The sequence below is a fragment of the Apus apus genome, chromosome 5 (genome assembly GCF_020740795.1).
Source record: "Apus apus isolate bApuApu2 chromosome 5, bApuApu2.pri.cur, whole genome shotgun sequence".
Lineage (NCBI taxonomy): Eukaryota > Metazoa > Chordata > Aves > Apodiformes > Apodidae > Apus > Apus apus.
The window spans coordinates 43150527-43172351 of record NC_067286.1 but is presented as its reverse complement, the minus strand read 5'-3'; the positions used below and the strand labels follow the sequence as shown (position 1 = coordinate 43172351).

Sequence of the window (21825 nt, the reverse complement as noted above, 5' to 3'; positions counted from 1 at the left end):
CAGTGTGCAGTTTGCAGGATGCAGTACTTCTGACCTGTGGGTATTCACACTGCCAATGTCCCAAGCAAAGCGGGACCACTTGTAACAGAAAATGCTGATGTGCCACATGGGGTGGGGTTAGTGATTTAGTCCCAGTCACTGCAATATTAGAAGCTGGATCCCAGCTTTGTGAGCACCTTCTGGAGCACCAGGATACTGTAGCTGGTGTATCTGCTTGATTGTGCATGGTGGATCAGGGAAAGTGTGCCTGTAAGGCAGCATCTGGAATCCCTAAGTTACTCCTGGGTTCCTCTGAGGCCACAGCTCACAGACTACCCATGACGATTCTGTGTGGGCAGGAAGAAGAGGATTTCCAGGGAAATTAGTCCTATGGCTGGGGAGGGTTGGGGTTTATGGAAGTAGTAAACTTAAAACTACTGTAGAGCTGATGGTTTTGGTTGGGTTTGTTTGTTTGTTTTGTAGTGTGGCAGGCACCGCTCAGCCGCTGCAGATGATTTGGGGACAGCCTCAGTGGAATACAGGTTTCCTCTTGAATACCTGTCCTAAGCCCTGTGTACTTTTGACATGTATCTGCTTTTAGGCAGCACCGTCCAGCTGATGATGTAGATTATGGATAGAATTTGCATGAAGGTGGTAAATGGGGTTTTTTCTTCCTGTGGAAGCTCAGGCCATTTCCCTCCACTGGAGAGGCCAGCCTTGTGGTTGAGAGCACCTTTTCCCCATGAACGTGTGGGCAGAAGCTGGCACAGAGCCTTTTTCAGCCCCTGCCCTCTTAAGTTTTTTGAGCTAACCTAGCTGCTGGCTCTTGGGCTGGCACAGCTGTACCCAGCAGAAAAAAAACCAGAGGCAGCTGCAGTGGGTCTTTCCCCACAATTAATTTCTGCATGCTTCTGTGTTCCAGGGAATGGAGCAGTGGCTCTGGAAGAGCCCATGCTTCCAGTTCCCCTAGGTGAAAGTGCAATTCTTAAGTAACTGGAGGTTTGCTGTGGCAGTAGCAGTGCCCAGGCTGGGCTGGCTGGGCCCCCCAGAGAGCAAATGAAAAGGTAACTTTTAACTGGAAAACTGAACCACTTGCTGAATGTTCGATTTTTTCATTACTTCCAGCCCAGGAGAAGCTCCAATGAAGTTTGTCCCAAGTGCTGTGTCAGCAGTTTGCAGGTGGCTGGGCTTTAAAATCCGGCTGGGACCTGTGTAACAGAGAAACACAGCACCAGAGAAAGCAGGCATTCAGACGTCTGCTGGTGCATCTCGCTCTTGGCTGTGTTGTATGTGGGAGCAGACACTTTCCTAGGTCCCGTGTTTGCAAGGAGAAACCCAGAGAAGGGCTGGGGTCTCATGCTGCAGGTACAACCCTGGCAGGTGCTGGGAGGTGTGTGGGTGGAGGCCACATCCCTCACTGCTGATGCTTGTCCTTCTGATGCATGGCCAAGATGTGGGACATTACAGAGCCTTTCAAGGCTTCTCAGGCTGCTGAAGCAGCAGAGGGTGAGGAGGCTTTGGTGTGTCTGACAAGGGGCTGGCAGAGAATGTGGGTGCCTCTGCCAACTTCTGCAAACTTCTCTACCTCAGGTAAGATGGAAGCAAGCTTCTCATTGTCAGTAAAATGTGCTGGCTGGGCGACACAGTCACATCAGGGAGAAACCTTGACGTGCCAGCCCTCCCCAAAATACTGCTTCCTTACCGAGCTAAAACTGAGGTAAACCAGACATATTACTCATTGTTCTGCTATTGGTCTAAACAGCATGAACGTGGCACTGGGAGGACTGGGGAAGGTAGCTGGTCTCTGCCGGGAGTTTCTTGGGTGGTTCACAGCAGCTCTGTATGAATTGAAGCATTATATAGGTAGCACAATGCTACAGTTTGTTACCTTTTAATCTGGTTCTGCATTGTTAAAAACTCACCTACTGTTTAAACCCACACTTGCTGGTTAGTGAACATCTCCATTTGTAAACTTACCATCAGTCTTAAGTCACTTGGACTAGCTTTCCCCTGCGAAAACCAGGGAATGCACCAAATCAGAGTTTCATCCGAAGAAACCTTGTACAGCCCAACACTTCTGACTTATTTCTGCCAATAGTGTATATGATTTATAATGAGCCAAGCACAGTAGAATGTGCTGTCCCATGTCCCTTCTCAGCAGCAGCAGCCTCTGCTGCCATTAGCTTGTCCTCCTCATGCTGACCTGTCCCTGAGCTTGGCCATCATGTGGGTTGACAGGGATCAGCATTAATTGCTGAGCTGCTTTACAGTTAGAAGCCAGTTAGCCTCAGCATGGGTGGTGTGCTTTGGGGGGGGGACACTCTGCTCCCTGGAGTCTGGCCCCAAGCCCACAGGTGCTCTGCATGCCAGGCTGCAGTCATCCAGCCTCTACCTCCCCAGCAATCCCATTGGAGAGTGGGGGCTGTATTGGGCTGGATGCAAGCGGTGGGGTTGGGATGTGCCACCCAGACACATGGCACAGGACACTTCCTGGAAGGGTAGGACCACAAGTGGTCTGGGTAAACTATGGCTTGTGCTGGGCTGATGCCAGTTTCTCTGCTTCCCCAGACAAAGTAGGACTGAGAAGGGTTTGCTGACTTCCTTGGGGGACAGCCACAGCCTGATTAGGTCTGAAAAGGTCAGGATTATTGGAGGGGGCCACCTTGGCAAGCAGCTGGCCCAAGAGCTCCTGATGCTGAGCTGGGCTCTGTGCCCCAGTATCTGTTTTCCCACCAGACACCCTGAGAGCCTGGGCAAGTGCTCCCCAGCCTGGGCCTGGAAGTAGAAGTGCATTTATATGGACTTTTAACTGCATTTTCATAGCACTTGAAGCATAACTCACGAAATAATGCTTCTTTGCCAAAATTATTGAAGATATGGAAACTCCAGGTTTTTTGTTGGGAAAAAGAGAATGCTGTTTTAGAAAAGATCTTTATTTGGTTGGAAACCCACTGTTTTTTGCTTTTTTGCTTTAGGTTTTTTGCTTTTTTTATCAGTCCCATCTGAGTGTAGTAGAGACATTAACCCTGTTGTTTGAACACTTGATAGTTTAAGGCCCATTTTAGTTTAATCCACCTCTTTTTGTGGCTCTTCAAAATTCTCCTTGTCATTTCCCAAGAGCCTGGTCAGTAACTGAAATTTCAGGTTGTTAAGTAATGAACCAACAGAGAAAACATCTCCCCAAAGGAGCAGCAGTGCTGAAATGAAGATATCCCTCTTTTTTCATGGCTGCAAGGTCAGCTGTAGCAGACAAGCTTCTCGCTGGGCTCTGAAAGCTCAGCCAGGAGAGGAGATCAGCCTGCAGCATTACAGCAACTGTTTGCATTCTGTCAATGGCCACGTAAACTCTTATGTAAAACAAGACAAGTGGGGAGAACAGTCCTCCAGGAAGATGCTTGGAACAATAAAATCCTCTTTCTCATAATCTCAGGGCAGAAAGGAAGCAGGGATTATTAAATGGCTTTTTATAGAACTTGAAAACCAGACAGATCACAGGGCTTGGCTGTTTCAGCTAAAGGCTTTAAATCAGTGTGCATGAACTGGGGCCAGGCAGCTGAGGCACCTGAGCTCTCTGCATGTTTATTCCCGGTAGAGAGGCTGCCTGCTCCATGACATCCTGCTGCTGCTCTTTTCCTTGTAGGAACAGTGATGGCCAGCAGCCAAAATCCCTCTGTGCTTTTTTGGGCAGGCAGCCAGCAGTCCTGGTCTGGGAGCAGTGGTTTGTGTTTCACCTACATGTGGCAGAGCATAGGTAACCATGCTCCTGGTGTCCAGAGGTGCTGCTCGGTCACCTGTGCTGGTTCTGTGGGCTTTTGAGTCCCCTTTTCCTTGACTATTGCAGCAGACCTGTTAGAAGCAGGGGCTCCTGTGATTTTATGACCACACTCAGCTGGTGGCCTGTGCAGATGTTACATTCCTCTGATGCCTCCCATTGCATGTACTGTCTGCTCTGTTGTCTGGCCTGCCACCCAAAAACCCTGGGTTGTGTTCAGCCTAGTCACTGCTGTTACCTCTCCTCAGGTAAAATGGACCATGTCATTTCAGAGCCTGGACATGCTGCCATTGTTTGGGACCTGGTGGGGCAAGCACAGAGTGCATGCTCTGGCCAAGCTAGAGCACGTGACAAGATTTTGCCACAGTCAGTCACTTCCCCAAGTCTCCAACTGCTGGAGTCGTAGGAATACTTCAGAGTTTCAGCTTTCTGTTTCTCTAGAGAAAGTTGTAGACCTTGTGGCTACAAACATGAAAACACAACCAAAAGGAGTCAAGGGAGCTCCAGATCAAACACAATGCTGGCATTGTAAACCCCACTCCTGCCAGGGCCCCAGATTATCTTTGCATGATCACCTGTTGCGAGACAGTCCAAGGAAAGGAGGTGCAAAGCAGCAGCCTGCAGCCTCCAAGGTCAAAAAAAGCAAGCCCAGTGCATCATGTTTGCTTTAAGCTGCTGCTGTAGCTCTGAGTGCAGGGGGTACGACCTGTATCCCCTGCTTCTCCCCCCTGGGGGTGCCCAGCACCTGCAGTCAGGCCAGTCCTGGCCTTCTGCTGAGGTGACCAGTGAGGGGCTAAACGTGATGCTGAGCTTCATGCTATGGGTGAGGCTGTTTACTAGTAAAAGGTTTGCAGATCCTACAAAGGATAACTGCTTCCTCCTCCTTACCAGCTAAACCTAGTTTTTCCCCCCATCAGCTAAACCTGAGCGATGGTGGCTGTTGATTGCAGGGTTGAGGGAGGGAGGACAAGTAGCAGGGATCCATCTGAAAAAGGGAGGGGAGAGGAGAAGGTAGGAGAGAACTTGCTTGAGGGAATCTGCCTGCCATGAGGGGGGATGGGAACCTCAACATATTCCTGTGCTGCTTCAGTTGTGATATGAACTACCTGCACAGGGGGAGAAAGGGTAAGGAATGGCTTTTACAGCCACCACCCCCCCCTTTTTTTTAAAAAAACAGATCACTACATGGCAAATTTAACAATCCTACTGTGGCCATCTCTCCACTGGAAGGGTTAAGGCCCATGGATTAACTTTAACACAAGGCCAAGGGTCCATCAAATAGGAAGAACCTTTCTAGCTGGTTAAGGTGGCTATTGGAAAGGAGTCCTTTCAAGAAACGTTAATGGGGTGAATCCCAACCCCAGCTGTTGACTCAGCTGTGGGTGGTGCAATGGGATGTTCCCTGCGGCTTACTTCGAGTTTCCCTCGCGCATGACCTTAACAATTCACGGCCGCCGGTTGCGGGTGCCTGCGGGGCGCGGCGCGGCGCAGCAGCCCCTGGCTCTGCGGGAGCAGCCTCTGGCTCTACGGGAGCAGCCCGGGCTCTGCGGCAGCAGCCTCTGGCTCTGCAAGAGCAGCCCCTGGCTCTGCGGAAGCAGCCTCTGGCTCTGCGGGAGCAGCCTCTGCGCCCGCTCCGGCTGCCTCCGCTCCCCGCCGCAGCAGAGCCCTGGCTGCAGTGCCACCGTGGGGCCGCGGCGCTGTCCACGAGTGGGGGTGAGGGGGAGAGTCCCCGCAAGACCCTGCTGCTGCTCCTCACGGCCGTGCCCCTGCAGTTCCCGAGGGAAAAGCTCTCTCTCTTCTTGCTTAAGCTTGGCAGCAGCTCTTCCGAGGACTTGCGCCGGGGCGATCCCCCCTACCTGTGCAAGACACGGCTGGGTCTGGGCTGGTGACAGTTTTGTTAGTTGGGAGCAGAGTGAGGGGAAGAGAACCCTTCTAGAGAAACCCTGCCGTGGTACTGCTAAAGATGGAGTGGAAATAGTATGCATGGAAGAGGGGAGTCATGCAGAAGTGGAAGGCCAAAATGAGGCAGGAAGTGTCTCCTTTGCCAGTTTCTCTGATTCATGCTCCAGGGGTCACCCTGCATTCAGGACCACTGCTTTCCATGTACCTGCCACCAGTTTTGAAAGAGCATTTATTTCCCTTTGTGAAACAGTAGCAGCTCTGAGGCTAAGTCAGTGAGCAGGAGCCGAGATACACTTCCTGAGCAAGAACATGGTCCAAAATCTTTTTCTCTTCTCTTAGGAGCATCTTCTGTTTCGCTGCAGCCTCTGCCCATCACAAGCTCATGACGCTTCTGCATGCACTCCTCATGCTTGTGTGCCTGAAATGCCCTTAAAGCAGCTACAGTGTTCACCACACCCTGGGGGCTGAGTTGTTATATGACTATCTGCAGCCTGTAAAGGGCTGCTGTTTCTCAATGAGAATGAGCTACAGAAAATACAAGCTATAGTAGACTTGTTACTATTAATTTCAGCATCCCTCACCTAAACTGATCTTAGATCAAAAGTTTCAAATAAACTAGCTCTGAATGATTGCCAGTGCAGTTCTTCACAGGAATGGGGAGATGAGAATGTCTCTTCAGACCTGCGTGCATATTTGGTAATTGACATTTTGCTTGTCCTGCAGGGCAAGTAAGAGTCAATGCTGAATGGCTAGTGGCCATTTTACGTGCAGCCCTGAACAGCAGCATGTGGCAGAGCCTGCTTCAGCAGAAGGCACTGAAATTACTCAGTGACTTCTGTTTTCCTGTTGCTCCATCTGTGCAGGGTAGAAAACGTTCTGCTCGCAGTTTGTGTGCAAGAGTTCTGACACCAAAGATTTTGCCTCTTCAGTGACTTAATTACAATCACTGACAGCAGCTGGCAGCACACCTGTACACCAGTTATTGTATATGTCATTTACTTTACCTTTGGGCTTTACAGTGAGCCCAGTCTGCAGACAGTAAAGCCTGGGAGAAATCTATTCACTTGAGCAGCAGGGAAGTTGCTATCAATCATTGGTAACTAAAATCTGTCTGTGATTGTTTTTTGGTCTTTTTAATAAACTGTGAAGCAGAAGTGAAAGACAGTGGTTCAGTCTGGTTTACAGCTTCTGCTTCACTTAGTTCCTGGAGACAAATGAAGGATTGCAGAAAAGAACCGATGCAGGGATGTGTTTGCTGTCATCAAATGGCTAAGAGTTGCAGTTGCCTTTTCCATAGTTGGGAGAAGGTGGCACTGTACCTCCTCGGACAAACTGCAAGGTAATGGGGGTTTATTCTGCTGTCCCTGCTGGGCTTCTTATGAAGGTGGAAGTGCGGTGTCAGTCTCTAATGCAGCCTCTGACTGCAATACAGGGAGAGTATCTGCTTCTACCCCAGGCTGGGATTGTTGCACAGGAGGGACTGTAGCATAGGGCTCCAGTCCTGCTTCCTGGATAAACTGTGAGAAAGTGAGGGCATCTGCTTTCCTTCCTGTTGGAGACTTTCGCTCCAGGAAGAGACCCAAGTTGTCTCTGTACGGGAGGGCAATGGATCTCTGAAAGGAAGGCTCCTCAATCCCCAGCAACTCTCGCACGTGTCGTGAAATCTCCTGAAATACAAGACAAAAACCCAGAAATGCTCATTTCACAGGGCAACAGCTAATACCCTTCATTCCATGTCAGAGCAGCAGAAAAAAGCTGAATTTCTGAATTTTGGAACAGTTTCACAGTTGCAACTAGAGAGGGATCTGAACTCAGGAGCCCCAGGTGACATTGCAAAAGCAGAGCAGACCACTCATTCTCCAGATTGACCATGGGGGACGGCATCACATCTGGTCTCTTAGTGGCACAAATAGCTCTGCTTTCCTCTTTACACTTGCAGAACAAGCAGGTTACGGGTGAATGAGTTGGAGTCTATTCTGTCTAATGCAAAAACATTGCTGTTTGCTATGTTATATTGTCAACAACTGAGTCTACACACAGAACAGACATAAAAACTAATTAAACAAATATGCCATATTGTTCATTAAGAACATGATGGGTGAATGGCTGTCTCAGCCAGCTAGACCTGGAACTGTCAGGGAACAGAGCCTTGCCATTAGTTTTGAAATAACTTCTGAGAATGTCACCTTCTGATTTGACTGGAGTTTTGAAATACAATTGCCAAGGTTTTACTGATCTCTCACAGCATTTGCTCAAAGCCTTCCCCCAGCTATGGCTTGACTCTGAAGCGCAGTAACCTATTTTGTGTGTACCAGATTAGTATCTTCAGTGGTTTTGGTATTTAAAATACCAGTACAGTGGAATTAAAACCCGCAGTAACTTCACCTGTCCATGCTGCATAACTTCCACATAATGCACCGTGTAGTTCTTTACCAAACTGCCATTTCCCCTACATTGCAAAAAGTTTCTGTCTCACTGAGCTGATGCTATCATGTTTATTTCTATAGTAACTATCTCAGTTTTGACTGTTGACAGCCTCTCATTGATATTTCTTCTTGGGAAGCTGATGTGCCTTAACCTTGCACTTGCCCTAGGACACACTTCCTGAAAGACCCGAGGGACCACATCCTGCTCAGAGCTTTGCACACTTGGATTCTATCAGAGTAAAGTTCTCTAAAACACAAATAACTAGCAGGATAGAGCATGATCTTCAAGAACATTGAGGTTCTACTGAAGTCTGTGAGATGTTCTTGTCATCTCTGGTAAATGCAAATTACTATAAAGGCTGTATCTGCTTGTACTAGAAATACTCTGCTGCCTGAGAAATTAAACGTTGTCATTTGATGCCTTCTCCTCCAACCAACAGGCAAAGTCATGGCTAATCAATGTTTTTGGTGGCGTATTTCATTTCAAACAAACAGTTAAGACTGTGCAGCCACAAAGAACTGTGGTGAAACTGCTTTTTGGTGCTCTAGAATAAAACAAACAGGGTTCATACTCTAGTCATCGAAGCATGAAGATTTTTCTCTCTTCCTGTTTATTTGACCTTCTACATTGTATCTTCTGGGGAAAGCAACTTTAAATCATGATGCAAAACAAATTATTTGGCTCTGTGAATGCAGCTGAGTCCCTCTGTGGTTTCCGTTAGGGAGGGGGAGGAGGGTAATGAAACTTAACTGGCTTATTTTCTGAACCTTCAGGAAGCTTTAGAAAGCCAGACTGTAGCCCCCAACTTGAGTCTAGTTAGCTTAACTATCATTCTTTGTTAAAGAAAAGATACAGGTTTGAGAAGAAAATAACCAGACAACTGCATGTGTATAAAATGAGGAAGAGCCAGAAGATGCTGTTTGTGCTCAACAGAGTCTAAAACAAGGAAGTAATATTGGGTTGCTCAATTGCTGCAGGTTAAATCTGACTAGATGTTTTGAAGTTCTACAAATCAGTTAAGTGGAAAGTTACCGAAAATAAGTTCTCAGGGATACCTAAGAAAGGCACGTGCATCGTGCTGAGCCATTTCATGGGGCAAGAGGAGCAGCACAGGCTCAAAGAAAGGCTAAGCACTTCTGATGCCCTGACGGTGTCCCAGGGAAGAAATGTGCGATCTCCACCCAGCTAAGGATTTATGACTCAAAAGACTCACAAAATGTAATTGTTTGGCTCAACAAATTGTCCAGTTCCAGGCTCACTCTTTGAACAAGCAACCTGCCCGGGCGGAGACGCTGCAGCCTGGCCAGCCTGCAAGCGGGAAGGGTCAGAGATGGGCTACGAGGGGCGGAGGGAGGAGCCCCGCGACCCGCAGCGACCGCACCTGCATGTGGCCGAAGTCCGTGACGCCAATGGCGGGCAGGTTGGAGCAGTTCACGTGGATAAGGCGGCGGCCTGTGATGCCGTTAGACCTGAAGCACTCCTGGGCCGGGAAGCAGAGAGGCCGGCGGGTGGGCCGCGGGCAGCCGGCGCCCTGGGCCACCACCGCCCCCCCCCCGCTCGGACACACGCGCCGCGAGCGCCTCAGACCCAGCCGGGGAGGCGGTGCCTGCCCGCCCCGGCCAGCAGCGCCCACCTCGTACTGCGGGAAGCCGAGCTGCACCACCCACTCGGCCACCTCCGCGGCACTCCAGGCCAGGAAGGGGCAGAGCGGCTCCCCCGCGCCCCCGGGCTCTGCCCCCCCGGGCTCTGCCCCCCCGGCCGCCGCTGGCCCCGCGGGCCGAGGGCTCGGCTCCATGGCCGCCGTCCCCAGGCCGCCGCAGGACGCGTCCCTCCGGGCCCCGTCCCCATGGCAACCGCCACTTCCTGCAGGTGCGCCTCATTTCCCCTTCCCCTCCCCAAGCGACCAGCCTGCGGAGCCGCCGCTGTCCCGCGCCCGGGGGCTCTGCGGAACTAGTTTTGCCTGGCTGCGGTGTCGAGGGGGGAGGCTGAGGGCTGAGCGCCGAGGCGCCACCCCCTCCCTGCCCGCTCGCTTCTCCCCGCCCCCGCTCGGCTGTTTCCGGCGCCGCTCGGCTCTTTCCGCCGCGGTGGGCTCCCGCCTTCGGCTCGGCGCGCGCCGCCCCGCTGAGCGGAGCCCATGTCGGGCCTGCCGGGCGGGCCCCGCTCCCAGCGCCCGGGCAGCCCCGCGGCCCGCGGGCCCCCAGGTACGGGCTGCAGGGCGGGGGCAGGGGCGGCGGGGCGGGGGCGGGCAGCGGGGGTGGCGGCAGCGGCTCCTCGCCTGCGCGCTGCCCCGCCGGCGGCGGGGTGGGCTGCCGGGCGCTGCCGGCGGGGGGGGCCCGGGGCGCCTGGTTTGTCGCTACGGTGTCAGTTCGGTGAAAATGCGGTGCCCCTTGGAAAGAGCAGCACCGGGACTAGTCCTTGTCTATCATTCGCAGCGAGTGGGCAGGCTGCGGTGTCCAGGGGTGCCCTCCCGCAGGTGCGGTGTCCAGCTGTGCCCTCCCGCGGTGTCCAGCTGTGCCCTCCCGCAGCTGCCCTGGGCTGCGGGGCTTCCCCGCCGCTGGAGCGCCTGGAACCGCAGCAACAGTTCCTGGTGCTTCTTCCCTGCAGCGGAGAGCGAGGAGTGTCGGAGGTTAATCAGAGACAGGCTACTCTCCCCGGTGGAAGAGGCTCCGTCTGCCCTTTGCCGTGCCCGGGGAGCTGGTGCTGAAAGCTGCTGGGCTGGAGGTGCCTCCCAGCTTCGACCTGGCCCCGAGAAGCGGCCACAGGCTGTGAGGTGTGTCACAAGAGCTGCAGAAGCTGGAACTTCTCCGTGCCCAGGTGCCTGCCTCAGTGCGATCAGGCAGCGGGGCTGTGGAGCACATCCCGCAGCTGGATGGGGACACAGCTCTCTCGGAGTTCAGGAGGCTCCGGGGAGACCAGGAGCCATCTTTAGAGAGGGTCCTTTTAGCAGTGACCTAGGAATTTACATCTCCTTAGTACCCTCAGGGAACTGCTGCATGATTGCTTTTTCCAGGGCTTTGTCAGCCCAGTTGTACGTGATGAAATTTGGCCTTGTTCTGCCCTTCTGAAGCTAGGATTGGTGGGTTCTGAACGAAACCTGCTTCTGAGAGTGGTTCTGCTCCAAAAACATGCATGCCTTTTTGTTCTCACTTTCCTAGGCTTGAGATAATTGAAAATCTTTGTTCTGCAAGGTGCTAGATACAGTTCATAACATGAAAAACTGGTTGGCACGGCTTTTCCTTCCACAGCCATGTGACCTTCTCAATGTTTGAGTGCTGGCTGTAGTTTTTGCACCTGTCTGTGGAAGGAAAATTCTGAAGACTGCATTTTATTTCATCTTCTCTCCATGTATTCTGTTTGTTGTTAGAAAATGAAGACTCAGTCCAAAAGACAGAGCCTGCAAATCAGCTGGTTGATTCTTTGGAGTCCAGTACTTCACAGAGCAGGTAGGAACATTGTTTTGTGGTCAGTGCCCTGCATGCATGACAGTCTTTTTCACCCCTGTGACCTCTGTATGGCAGCTGATTCTGCACAGGAGACTGAATTGTCTGCTTTGGGACAGTATAGACCAGAATCAGTACAGGAGGGGCTGTTCTTACAGGCTTAAGGTTGTTTTAAAGCTTACGGAATGATGAAGTGTAGTTCATGGCTCAGCTATTCAAATCACAGAATCGTTCAGCTTGGGAGGAATTCTGCAGGGTTTTGTAGTCCATTGTAAGAGCTAATAAACTTTCAGCAGGAAATTTTCTCTGTCCTGTCTGAAGGATACTTGAATAATTAAGTATTCCCACTGTATCTCATTCTGGTAGAAACTGAGCATGAAAACAGTGTTACTGTTTTCTTGACAATGCTTTGGTTTTTTTTCTTGACCCTTTGTGTTCTGTGTCTGTCCCCTGGGTGCAAGTGGTGAACTGTAGTGCTCTCTTCCTCCAAAAGGTCACAGGTTGAGTCACCCGTGAATGCGGCTGCGACTGAAGGTTCGAAGGAAGAAGTTGGAGTTCTGGAGGACCAGGAAGTGACTGAACTAGAAGAGAAACTGCCTGACCAAATCCAGTCCCCCAAAGAGGTAGGTGGGTATTCCTTATGTCTGAAAGCAAGGATGGAGTTGCATCGATAGTTCTTCCACCCTACTGCTGTGCTTAGGGCTATGGGACAGAGGCTTCAAGGGTTGTGTTAAGACAAAAGTAGTATTAACAGAGATCCAGTTATTCTTTTTCCTGCGTTAGCAGGCAGCAAACAGTCTCATTTGCAAAACCCCTTGTGCCTTTGGCTAGTCCTTGGTTCCTTGCAGTTTTTGGCTCAATAGGGCTTCAAGGTTATTCTCATTTACCTCCATATTTTTGAGGTGAGCAGCTGATTTGTTCACATTGCAGGTGTAGTTGAGAAAACCTGTCCCAAGTGGCACCCAGCTCAGGAACTGTGATTTTACATATACAAGGAGAGAGGGCTGGCCCTTGTGAACCAGATGGACTCTTAATTAGGACACAGCAAATAACAGTTTGATTGTGGCTGTAGTCTTGGTGCACACAGAGCTGTAATGCTCTCCATAGAGAGGTTGTGTCTTGGGAATTATTTCCAAGAGTAGTCAGCTAAGTCTGTAAGGCTGCTTCTTTTGTTGAGAGATGACAATTACCTCTGAAGCAGATGCAAAGATGTGCATCTTTGGGCCTCCTGGGGAGGCCAGGGGGTGTGTAATATGTAAGACTAATGCAGCATTTGACTTCAAAGTTCATGACTTTGGTGTTGTGGGGGAAAATAATGCAGAGAGGTGTCTCGGAATCAGCAAATTCTTTTTAACCAACAGAAGCTTCTGCAGGGACTGACTTGGCTTCAGAAGGGTGTCTGAATTACTAATGAGTTGTTTTAAATCCAGCTGAGGACTTTCTTACCACAGTGATCTTTGTGACAATGTTTCTATGTGCTTTGTGCAGGAAGCTTTTGTTCGGGTAGCCAACTACCATGTACCTCAAGGGGTAGGGGATATAGTCATGATTCAGTCAGATCACACTGGTGCTGTGGATATCCTTTCAGCTGAGCTGGAGACCACAGACCTCCTTGGGGAGCAGAGGAAAGGTGAGTCCTGAAAGGAAAATACTTATTTGGGCCACTTTTTAAGTGCCTGCCTTGGCAGGCCTAGAGAAGAGCAGAGGCTGTCCTGGAGGCGCTGCTAATTCCTACTGGAAATTTGGGCTTCTGGCTAGCAGGCTCCAGAACGCAAAAACCTTGTCAGGAATAGCTTATTTGTTTTCAGATAACAGCTTATGAGTAGTGAAAAGTCAGGTGAGCCCACAGTCTTTTCCCTTTTTTCAGCTCAGCCTCCCCCTCTGGCTCCACCCACCATGTGGACCACTGAGAAGACAAAGGAATTCAAAGCTAAGGTGGGAAAGGAGAAGAACGGCCGGATGGTGGTGAAGCGAGGCGAGGTGGTGACAGTCCGTGTGCCAACCCATCCTGATGGGAAGTACATTTGTTGGGAGTTTGCTACAGATGACTATGACATAGGGTTTGGAGTCTATTTTGACTGGACCACGGTTACTAGCACTGCCATTACTGTTCAGGTCAGCGAATCCAGTGATGAGGAGGATGAAGAGGAGGAGGAGGAAATGGAAGGTTAGTCCAGAGCTTGTGAGGGTTAATCAGTGGTGCTTGTTGCCATGCTGCTGAGAGTGTCTGTCAGATGCTATAATTTCCATCTACTTTGTTTACTCAGCCCACTTGTTATCACTGCAGCCTTTTGGGTTGTTGGTTAGACTGTGATGAGAAAGCATTTAGCCCTTCCTGCTTCAGTGTATGTCAATGGCTGTCCTTCTGCAAGAGCATTTTTAAAACTGAACACATTGAAAAATAAAATCAGAAATCTCATGTTCAACTTTTAGCTGATAAAAAGACAAGGGTCTGAAATTGTAACTTGACTGGTTTTCTTAGCTTCTCAGACTGAGAAATTTCTGCTGGTGAGTAGGAACAAAGAAGGTTTCGTTTCTGAGTTTGTTTTTGGCTTGGTTGGTTGCTCTTTTTTTTTTTTCCCCAGTACATCAGTAGCTCCTGTTGGCTGCATTTAGGAGGATTGCTAGCTGTGGCTTTGTACTTGTGAAACACACAGCAATGTTGCCTCTTCTGTGGCTTCATTGCATATTGACCAGTGTAGCTTGGGGGTTGGTATCTGAAATTAGTTTTGCAGGAGTATAAGGAATCCTCTTGGAGAAGTGAATGGACAACATAAACACAGTGAGGTTAAAACTAAGAGCTTTTCGGCCTTTCTTTTACTTCAAGTCTATATCACTGGACCACTGTTGTGTGTATAAAAACAATAAGGTGTCTAAAAGTTAAGTTCCAGGAAGAGGAGACCAGGCTGGCAGGCAAGTGGGTACTGTCCCATCAGTACTCTCAAGAGAACTGGTTCTCAGCATGTTCTCTGTCATGATAAGAAAAGCTGGACTTTGTGGGTATTCTTTGGAGAAAGGTCAGAGCAGACGCTACGGGTAATGCTATCATAGTTAGCCTTCCATGTATCTGCATGCCTCTGCTGCCTTCTGGTCCTGTTGATCTTTTTTGGACTACCCAGTGGCTTAACTGGCTCTGGCTGACTTGTCTCCTCTCTCCCGTTCAGGACTCGCCCCTGCAGGTGACGTGGAGAGGGGCTCCAGAAGCTGTTTGCGGAACCGCTACGGGGAGATCATGCCGGTGTATCGGCGGAACAGCCATCGGGAGGTGCAGGCAGGCAGCCACGAGTACCCAGGCGAGGGCATCTACCTGCTGAAATTTGACAACTCCTACTCTCTCCTCCGCAATAAGACTCTGTTCTTTCATGTCTACTACACTAGCTGAAAGAATGGGAAGGGGCAGGGACAGCAGGCAGGTAATGGTGAGGGTAGCAGGCTGGTACCACCTGATGGGCACTGCTGTGTGACAGAACCAAGGCACAATTCTGCCGGCTTCTTTTCAGACACGAACTGGTTTCTCCCCACACCCTCCTTGCTGTCCCAGTGGAGAAAGGTAGTTGTGACTGCCTGGTTGTCCACAGGCGGCTGCACTTTCTGTAAAGCTTTGGGAGATCTGCTCTGTCAGGCATTGGGCTGGGCCTTCGTGTCACAGCTGGGAGATGCCCAGAGGCCAGGTTCAGGTGTTCATGGTTTCCATCTGTTGCACTGGTACGAAATGAAGGGAAAATATTCTTGATCTGTTACTGTTTTGTGAATAACTATTCCGACTCTCCTGCTGCATCACTAGAGGGCAGCTCTCAGCTGCAATGAGCCAAAAGCACAGCTGGCTTGTCACCTAGCCGTTGGTAACCTTGTCGCCGACCACCACTGTGTGTCACCAGCAGCCAGTGCTGCCTTCACTCTGGGTGGGGGTGCAGCTGGCCATGCGGTGGCTAGCCCATGTGGTGGCAAGGCCATGGGACAACAGGCGGGCCCCAAAAGGCAGTCACAGCATGTGTTTGAACAGAGGGTGAGGGGAGAGCACATACCTAGAGGTTCACAAGAAGGTTTTCCAACAGATTAAGAATTGGATGTTGTACCTGTTGATTGCAGGGATATGTAGATGATTAAAACTTTGGTGACCACCAGAAGTTTTTTCTGTAATCCAGATGTGAAGCAGAGGAAATTACTTATTGCTGTGCTGAATAAATACAAAAAGGTTGGAGTACAACCAATAAATATACAGGAAATGTTCCTTAGAAGCAGCATGTTGGTTCACTGGTGTTGCTGCCAGCTGGATGATACCATATGTAGCAAGGAAAAGGCTCCCCAGAGCAGTGTAGCTTGTCAGCTGCTATTGCTATTGCAAAGGTACTGTTGGAAGAGAAGGTCCCTGCTCAGAAACTCAAAAGGTGTGAGATTTAACCAGTCGTTTATGTGACCCAGAACCAGCAAGGCTATTACTAATCCTGACCATGTGGTAAAGGATGGAGTTCCTTGGCATGTTTTGATGGCGTTAGTGATCACCTTCTGCTCAAGTACTGGCAGAGTTGAACAAGGATTAAGTTAATCCTTCAGAGATTAATTTTAAATTATGATTATCTGTAACTGTTGATTATTTTAATACTTTTAACTTGAAATCATTCTCTTTTCTAAGAATACTGCTGTATTTACATTTTGATACCTCTTTGCAGAGACACAAAGTGGCTTTTTGCATTGTGATTCTAGCAGAGTTCTGAATTTTATTTTTAAATCCTCTAGGTAAAGCACCAGTCCATTCCTTCTGTTGAGAGGGAATCATGGACAGAATTATTTTGGAGTAGTTAAAGCCAAAGATTTCACTTGTGGGGGCTGGAGGGGGCACATATTTCCTATTCAGGCTATATTGTAATGCTGCGCTATTTGCTCCTTATTCAGACTCTTCTTTTAACTATCTTTGCTTACTTATTCACTGCCCCAGAGCACTTAGTGGATCACAATGGTAGGAGAGAGAGTAGTTAGTCTTCAGTAGAGCAGCCCAAGCTGGGAATGCGAGGAGTGGAAATGCAAAGAGCACTGGTTGGAGCACAGTGGCTTTTGGGGTGAGCAGGCAGGGAGGGGAGTTTTTGTTGCTTTGGGCCCTGAGATGGGGAGAAAATAGCTGCCTTTCTCTAAAGAGAGAGACCCCATAAAAGCTGGGCAGGGGGGAACTGTGCAGTTGTCTTATTCAAGCATGGGCAACAACAGAACAACCTTGCTGGGAGACAAAACAGTAGGGCTTACTATCTGTCAGACTAAGATGCTGTTTCATTTAGCACCTTGGGGGTGACTATTCCTTCCTGTAGCCTCACTTGGGAGAGAAGAAGGATTATACTGTGGCCTTTCTAGAGCACTTGAGACAGGCCTGAGCATCTTGGGCAAGGGGGTAAGGCACTCTTTTTTCTTTTTTTTTTTCTTTTTTTTTTTTTTTTTTTAATCCTTTGTCTATCAAGTTCCTAGACACTAAACAGAAGAAGACAGAAAAGACCTTTGAGTCTGACCACAATGTCAACACTGCCCCACTCAGTGACTGCCTTTGGTCCTTTGCTGTGAGATCTGCAGAACCCTGTGTGCACTTGCCTGTTAAGGTATGATGCACTATCTGGCATCCATTCCACTTTCTAATTAGGATTTATTAATGATAAAGGGAACTCTGACCTGTACATACATTAGATATTTCAGAGTTACTGATCCTTAGTTGCAGACTAGTGCGTTATCTCCACAAAAAACCTGTTTCCCTTTTAGTGTGGCCTCCCTGTTGCTGACTGACAGCTGCTTTCCCCCTCCTGTCTGTTGCTCATGTTAAGATTTGAAATACATTTTGCCATGTTATAAAAAATTAATGAGGCTTGCCTCACAACCAGTTTTGGTCACTCATTGACACATAACTAGATGTGCCAGTTTTCAAATCCATTAGTTTCTGGTTTTAGTTAAGATCAGTTGCACTGTTGATAGCAATCCTGTGGCTCAGTTGTAGCTTGTTGAAGTGTGGCTCAACCTTTAGTAAGGCTCAAGTCACTTGTTTGGAACCACACCCATCTCCAGGTCTCATTGACTGAAGCCCAAAAGCAGCACTGACTGTGGTTTGTCATCCCAGTCAGCATGTGCTGGGTCTGCAAATGCAGTGTGCCCAGAGATGAAGCTGCTGCAGTGGAACTGAAAGCATTCAGTGTGTTATTTCCCTGCTTAAGTTTCCCAGAAATATCTGATATCTCTTATGAACACAGGAGAGTTTTAGGCACAGAATATTTCTTTTGCAGGAAACAGAAGCTGCACAGTTGTACAGGATAATTCCCGGTTTTGTTTGTTGTGTTTTTTTTTAATTTTCACATTACATGAGTATTTAGGTAGCATTCATTATCCAAGTGACAACTTATTTTTGGAAAGATACATTGTCTTTATTCTGATAAATCACATAGCTTGACTGTGGCTAGTGATTAACAGCAGCCATTCCCATTCAAAATTGAACCCATAGTTGGATCAAAGAAGTAATCTTATTTCTCATGCATCCTTTTTTTCAGTTTGGTGTGTCTCCTGGATTTGTATCTAGTCCTGCTGTCTGGCTGAGGCAGTGATGGAAACCTTTATTATTTTATTTCAAGACCTTGGGAACTAGACTTTGTATCTAGAAAGAAAAATTAATTTAAAAGGCTGTTACGCTTCAGAGAGGGGAATTAATCCTTGAGAAAGGAAAATTCCTTCTTTTTTTCTGTGGAAAAAAGATTTCCAATAGGTTTTTAAAATGTGTTTCTTCTTCCTGTAAATTGTGTCTAGAAATCAATGATCTTGAAGGTCTTTTCCAACTGAGGTAGTTCTGATTCTGTGAAATTCAAAAAGCTAAATCAAGGAAGAAGCTTATTTTGCGTTTTGGGTTTGTTTTTGTGAAAGCACAAAATTGTTTTCCAGTTTGTTTGGAATATAATTTACATCTAGAAATTTACGTGTTCAGCCAGAGATACCAGACATTCCTGTAGTGCAGGACTTGTATAAATATTAGCTTGCATAATTGTTTATTTATAATAATCGTAGCAATCTGTTGGGAATTTTTTTATGTCAAAGAAGGTCATAAGATCTCCATTGTTTTCTCACTATTCTTATTTTTTTCATATAATTGTTTTGGTTGGAAAAGACCTTTAAAATCATCAAGTCCAACTGCTAACCTAGCACTGCCAAGTACACCTCTAAACCACATCCTTAAGCGCCCCATCTGCATGTCTTTTAAACACATCTAGGGATGTTCCAGAGCCTGACAACCCTTTCAGTAAATTGTTACTTGGGAGAAGAGTCCAGGCCTCACGTCACTACAATCTCCTTTCAGGTAGTTAGAGAGAGTTACAAGGTGTCTCCTCAGCCACCTTTTCTCGAGGCTAAACAACCCCAGTTCCATCAGCTGCTCCTTGTAAGACATTCTCCAGACCCTTCACCAGCTTAATTGCCCTTCTTTGGACTCGCTCCAGAACCTTAATGTTCTTCTTGTAGTGAGGAGCCCAAAACTGAACACAGTATTTGAGGTGTGGCCTCACTACTGCCCTTCTAAGTGTAAAGTATCAGCAGGAGTTTAAAATGTATGTGTTTTACTGGGGACACTGAGTTAAAATTGCTTAAATCGGGGACCACTTGTACTAATTTAATTTACGCACAAACTCTTTGGTGGCCTGTAATAGGGATCCTTGTGAAGGGTTATTGGTGTCAGACATAGGCTAGTTGCAAATTAGTGCTTACGACCCATTTAATGATTACATAAATTATTATTGGTAATGAGCCATTTACACCAACAGGTAAGATTAAAATGCCTAAGACAGAGAGCTTAGTTGTCTGACTTCAGGTGCTAAGAAGAAAGTCGATTTATTATGCGACTGAGTCTGAGAGACAGCCACACACCTTCCCTTTGGCTCTACCCTGTGCACTTGTCTCCTTGTAATTGTGTGTGCATGTAACCTTCATCTGTGGCCAGCAGTGGTCAGTTGTGCTGCTGGACCTGGTGGAGTGGATTAGAGGTGAACCTTCTTGTTTGTCTAGCTGCTGAAAGACTTACTTGTTCTTCTGAGGTATGAGAGTACAGGATTAATTCCTAAATGAGTTCACTTTTATCCCTGCTGCTTATACCTTTTCTTCTTGCCTCACTAAAGCCACTCTACAGAGGATTTATCACAAGGTGCCTTAGGAACAACAAGCATATCTGAAATAAGAGCCACAGATGTCATTAATCCAAGGTATTTCTTCTTATTTCTTTGCCCATTTGAGTAGAGGGGAAGCATTTCCTAAGGTCAGGCAAGGAGAGCCCCTATAGGCTGTCCTGGAGATTCAAGCTGTTTATTAGACTGCTTTGTTGCTGTAAGATGAGTAGTAGAATGGTGTTTTGAGTTTCCTGGTGCCATAAGATCTTTGCCTTTTAAAATCATGCTGTTGAGAGATACCTAGGAACACCAGAGTACTGCTCCTTTTGATATGCTGATGCTCAGCCTGAGGACCAGAGGACCACTAGATAGATATAGAAGAGCATTTCTTGTGGCCATTCATCGTTTTCTCTAAAAGGAGTGTCTCAATCCAGCATGGAGAGTGGTGTGTGCTTATGTGTATTGAGACTGGATAAGAGACCAAAGCAACAAAATTATTTTTGATCTATATGAGTGAAAGGAAAGACTGTTTCTCCTTTTCTGGTATTTGGGAAAATATTGGATGGCACAACCTCATGTAAATGTAGCAGAACATCTCAATGGGTCGAAGGAAAAACTGGGAGCTGATTGTGTTAAATACATTGGCTAATTAGACTGTGAATGAAGCCAAGAGTTTAGCAAGAGTCAAAGTGCTAAATCATTTATCTAAATAAGTTGTTTTGCAGTAAATACCAGCTAAATACAGTTTTAGAAGGTACATAGAACTGCAGATACATCTTGCTAGAAGGAGAATTTTCTGTGGGGTTACTCCACATTTGTGTCCAAAGAGTCTCTGGCAACTCATTCTGAAACACTGGTGATGTTGCAGCTGAAGCCACAACATCAGAAGGAGTGGATGGTGGGTCTGACTCCCCTTGGCTTTTCTATGTTCTGTTCTGGATTTTACATGTAGGTTTCTCAGAAGCTTCAACACAAGAAATGTACCCTGTATCAGGCAAGGAATGAGGAGGAATTTCGTGATCCATCAGTGAGGGTTATCTGGTTTAAGCTCATCTGGACTGGTGAGTCAAGTCCCTTGGCCAAGAAGCTGGATGCCAGCCATTTAGCTCAGAGCTAAGAAAGCTTTGCCCAGTAATGACCTTGGAGTTTAGGGGCTGCGCTTGAAAATTATAAATAGCTGAAGATGGTCTCCCTGCAACCTCCAGGATGCCCTTGTGACTGTCTGCTCTCCTCAGAGGGAAGAAGTCTGCTCTCAACTCACTGCTCCAAGCTCATAGAGTAGTCTTTCAATGGGGACCGTCTTGTAGCTGGTCACACCTTTTTCAGACCTATGTTCTTATGACCTGTGATGGTTGTCTGTCAGTCCTGAGTGAGGTGATGTGAATATTTTTGATGTCCTGTGATTTCAAAATAGAGTTCTCAGTGCCAGCTGTTTGCTTTTTGTGTCATCCCAAGATACGAGTTTTAGATCGAGGAGAGGATATTTTGACTAAATGTGGCACTGAACCTCTTACTGAAGGGCACATATGAAGACTGTATTTATAGTGTACTTGCACTCCTTCTGTGCTTGGTTTGCATTGTTTATATTTGATGTGTTGTGGCTGATTTGTAATAGTATATTGGAACTTATTACCTTTAAATAAATTTTCACTATGCAAACATGAACTCTGTCTTCTGTTTAAAGCAGTTGAATGTCTTGATGTGAAAAACTGAACTACAGACTTTTTAAGAAAACAGTCATACAATTAAACTTAATTTTATAAGCGAACAAGAGAAAAAACAAGAATACACTTAAACTTGTTTTTTTATCAGCAAAGAAGATGCAAATACTCAAAATATACTGTGCATTGTACTGGACATTCTAGTTGCAAATAGCTAGGACAATGCTCTGTCATCAGGTGGTGATGATGGCTCCAGCCAGGAAATTTTCTGTTAAAATTACTTGCTGCGGTATTTAATTATTCAAATTCTCTGCAGCATTTGAGATTATATTGAATGCCTGACACGCTGGAGGGAAGGGATGCCATCCAGAGGGACCTTGACAGTCTTGAGAAGTGGGCTTGTGCAAACTGCATGAAGTTCAGCCAGGCCAAATGCGAGGTTCTGCAGCTGCGTTGGGGCAATCACAGGCACAAATACAGGCTGGGTGGAGAATGGATTTAAAACAGTCTGGAGGAGAAGGACTTGGAGGTGA

General features: G+C 47.7%; 2 protein-coding genes and 1 pseudogene across 5 annotated transcripts; 2 read left to right on the top strand and 1 right to left on the bottom strand.

Moving 5' to 3' along the window:
- The first annotated feature begins 317 nt into the window (after positions 1 to 317).
- Positions 318 to 6590, top strand: LOC127385853 (uncharacterized; annotated as a pseudogene).
- SAMD15 (sterile alpha motif domain containing 15) lies at positions 6496 to 9875 on the bottom strand. The gene is made up of 3 exons (XM_051622030.1): positions 9714 to 9875; positions 9462 to 9560; positions 6496 to 7320 (listed from the first exon to the last, which is right to left on the bottom strand). Exons 1-3 carry the CDS (start codon positions 9873 to 9875, stop codon positions 7030 to 7032), a joined length of 552 nt encoding a protein of 183 aa, XP_051477990.1. The 3' UTR covers positions 6496 to 7029.
- Positions 9876 to 10211: 336 nt separating this feature from the next.
- Positions 10212 to 21290, top strand: TMED8 (transmembrane p24 trafficking protein family member 8). Of its 4 annotated transcripts, none has more exons than XR_007889723.1 (7): positions 10212 to 10281; positions 11445 to 11523; positions 12014 to 12143; positions 13009 to 13150; positions 13388 to 13687; positions 14685 to 17102; positions 19644 to 21290. XR_007889723.1 is itself a non-coding variant. In XM_051621618.1 (6 exons), the coding sequence occupies exons 1-6, from the start codon at positions 10215 to 10217 to the stop codon at positions 14900 to 14902; spliced, it is 936 nt and encodes a 311-aa protein (XP_051477578.1). In that variant the 5' UTR covers positions 10212 to 10214; the 3' UTR covers positions 14903 to 21290. The 4 variants fall into 4 exon arrangements, 1 of the variants encoding a protein (XP_051477578.1); XR_007889724.1 differs by having other exon boundaries at positions 14685 to 19727; positions 20584 to 21290; XR_007889725.1 differs by having other exon boundaries at positions 14685 to 20692; positions 20837 to 21290.
- Positions 21291 to 21825: the final 535 nt, after the last annotated feature.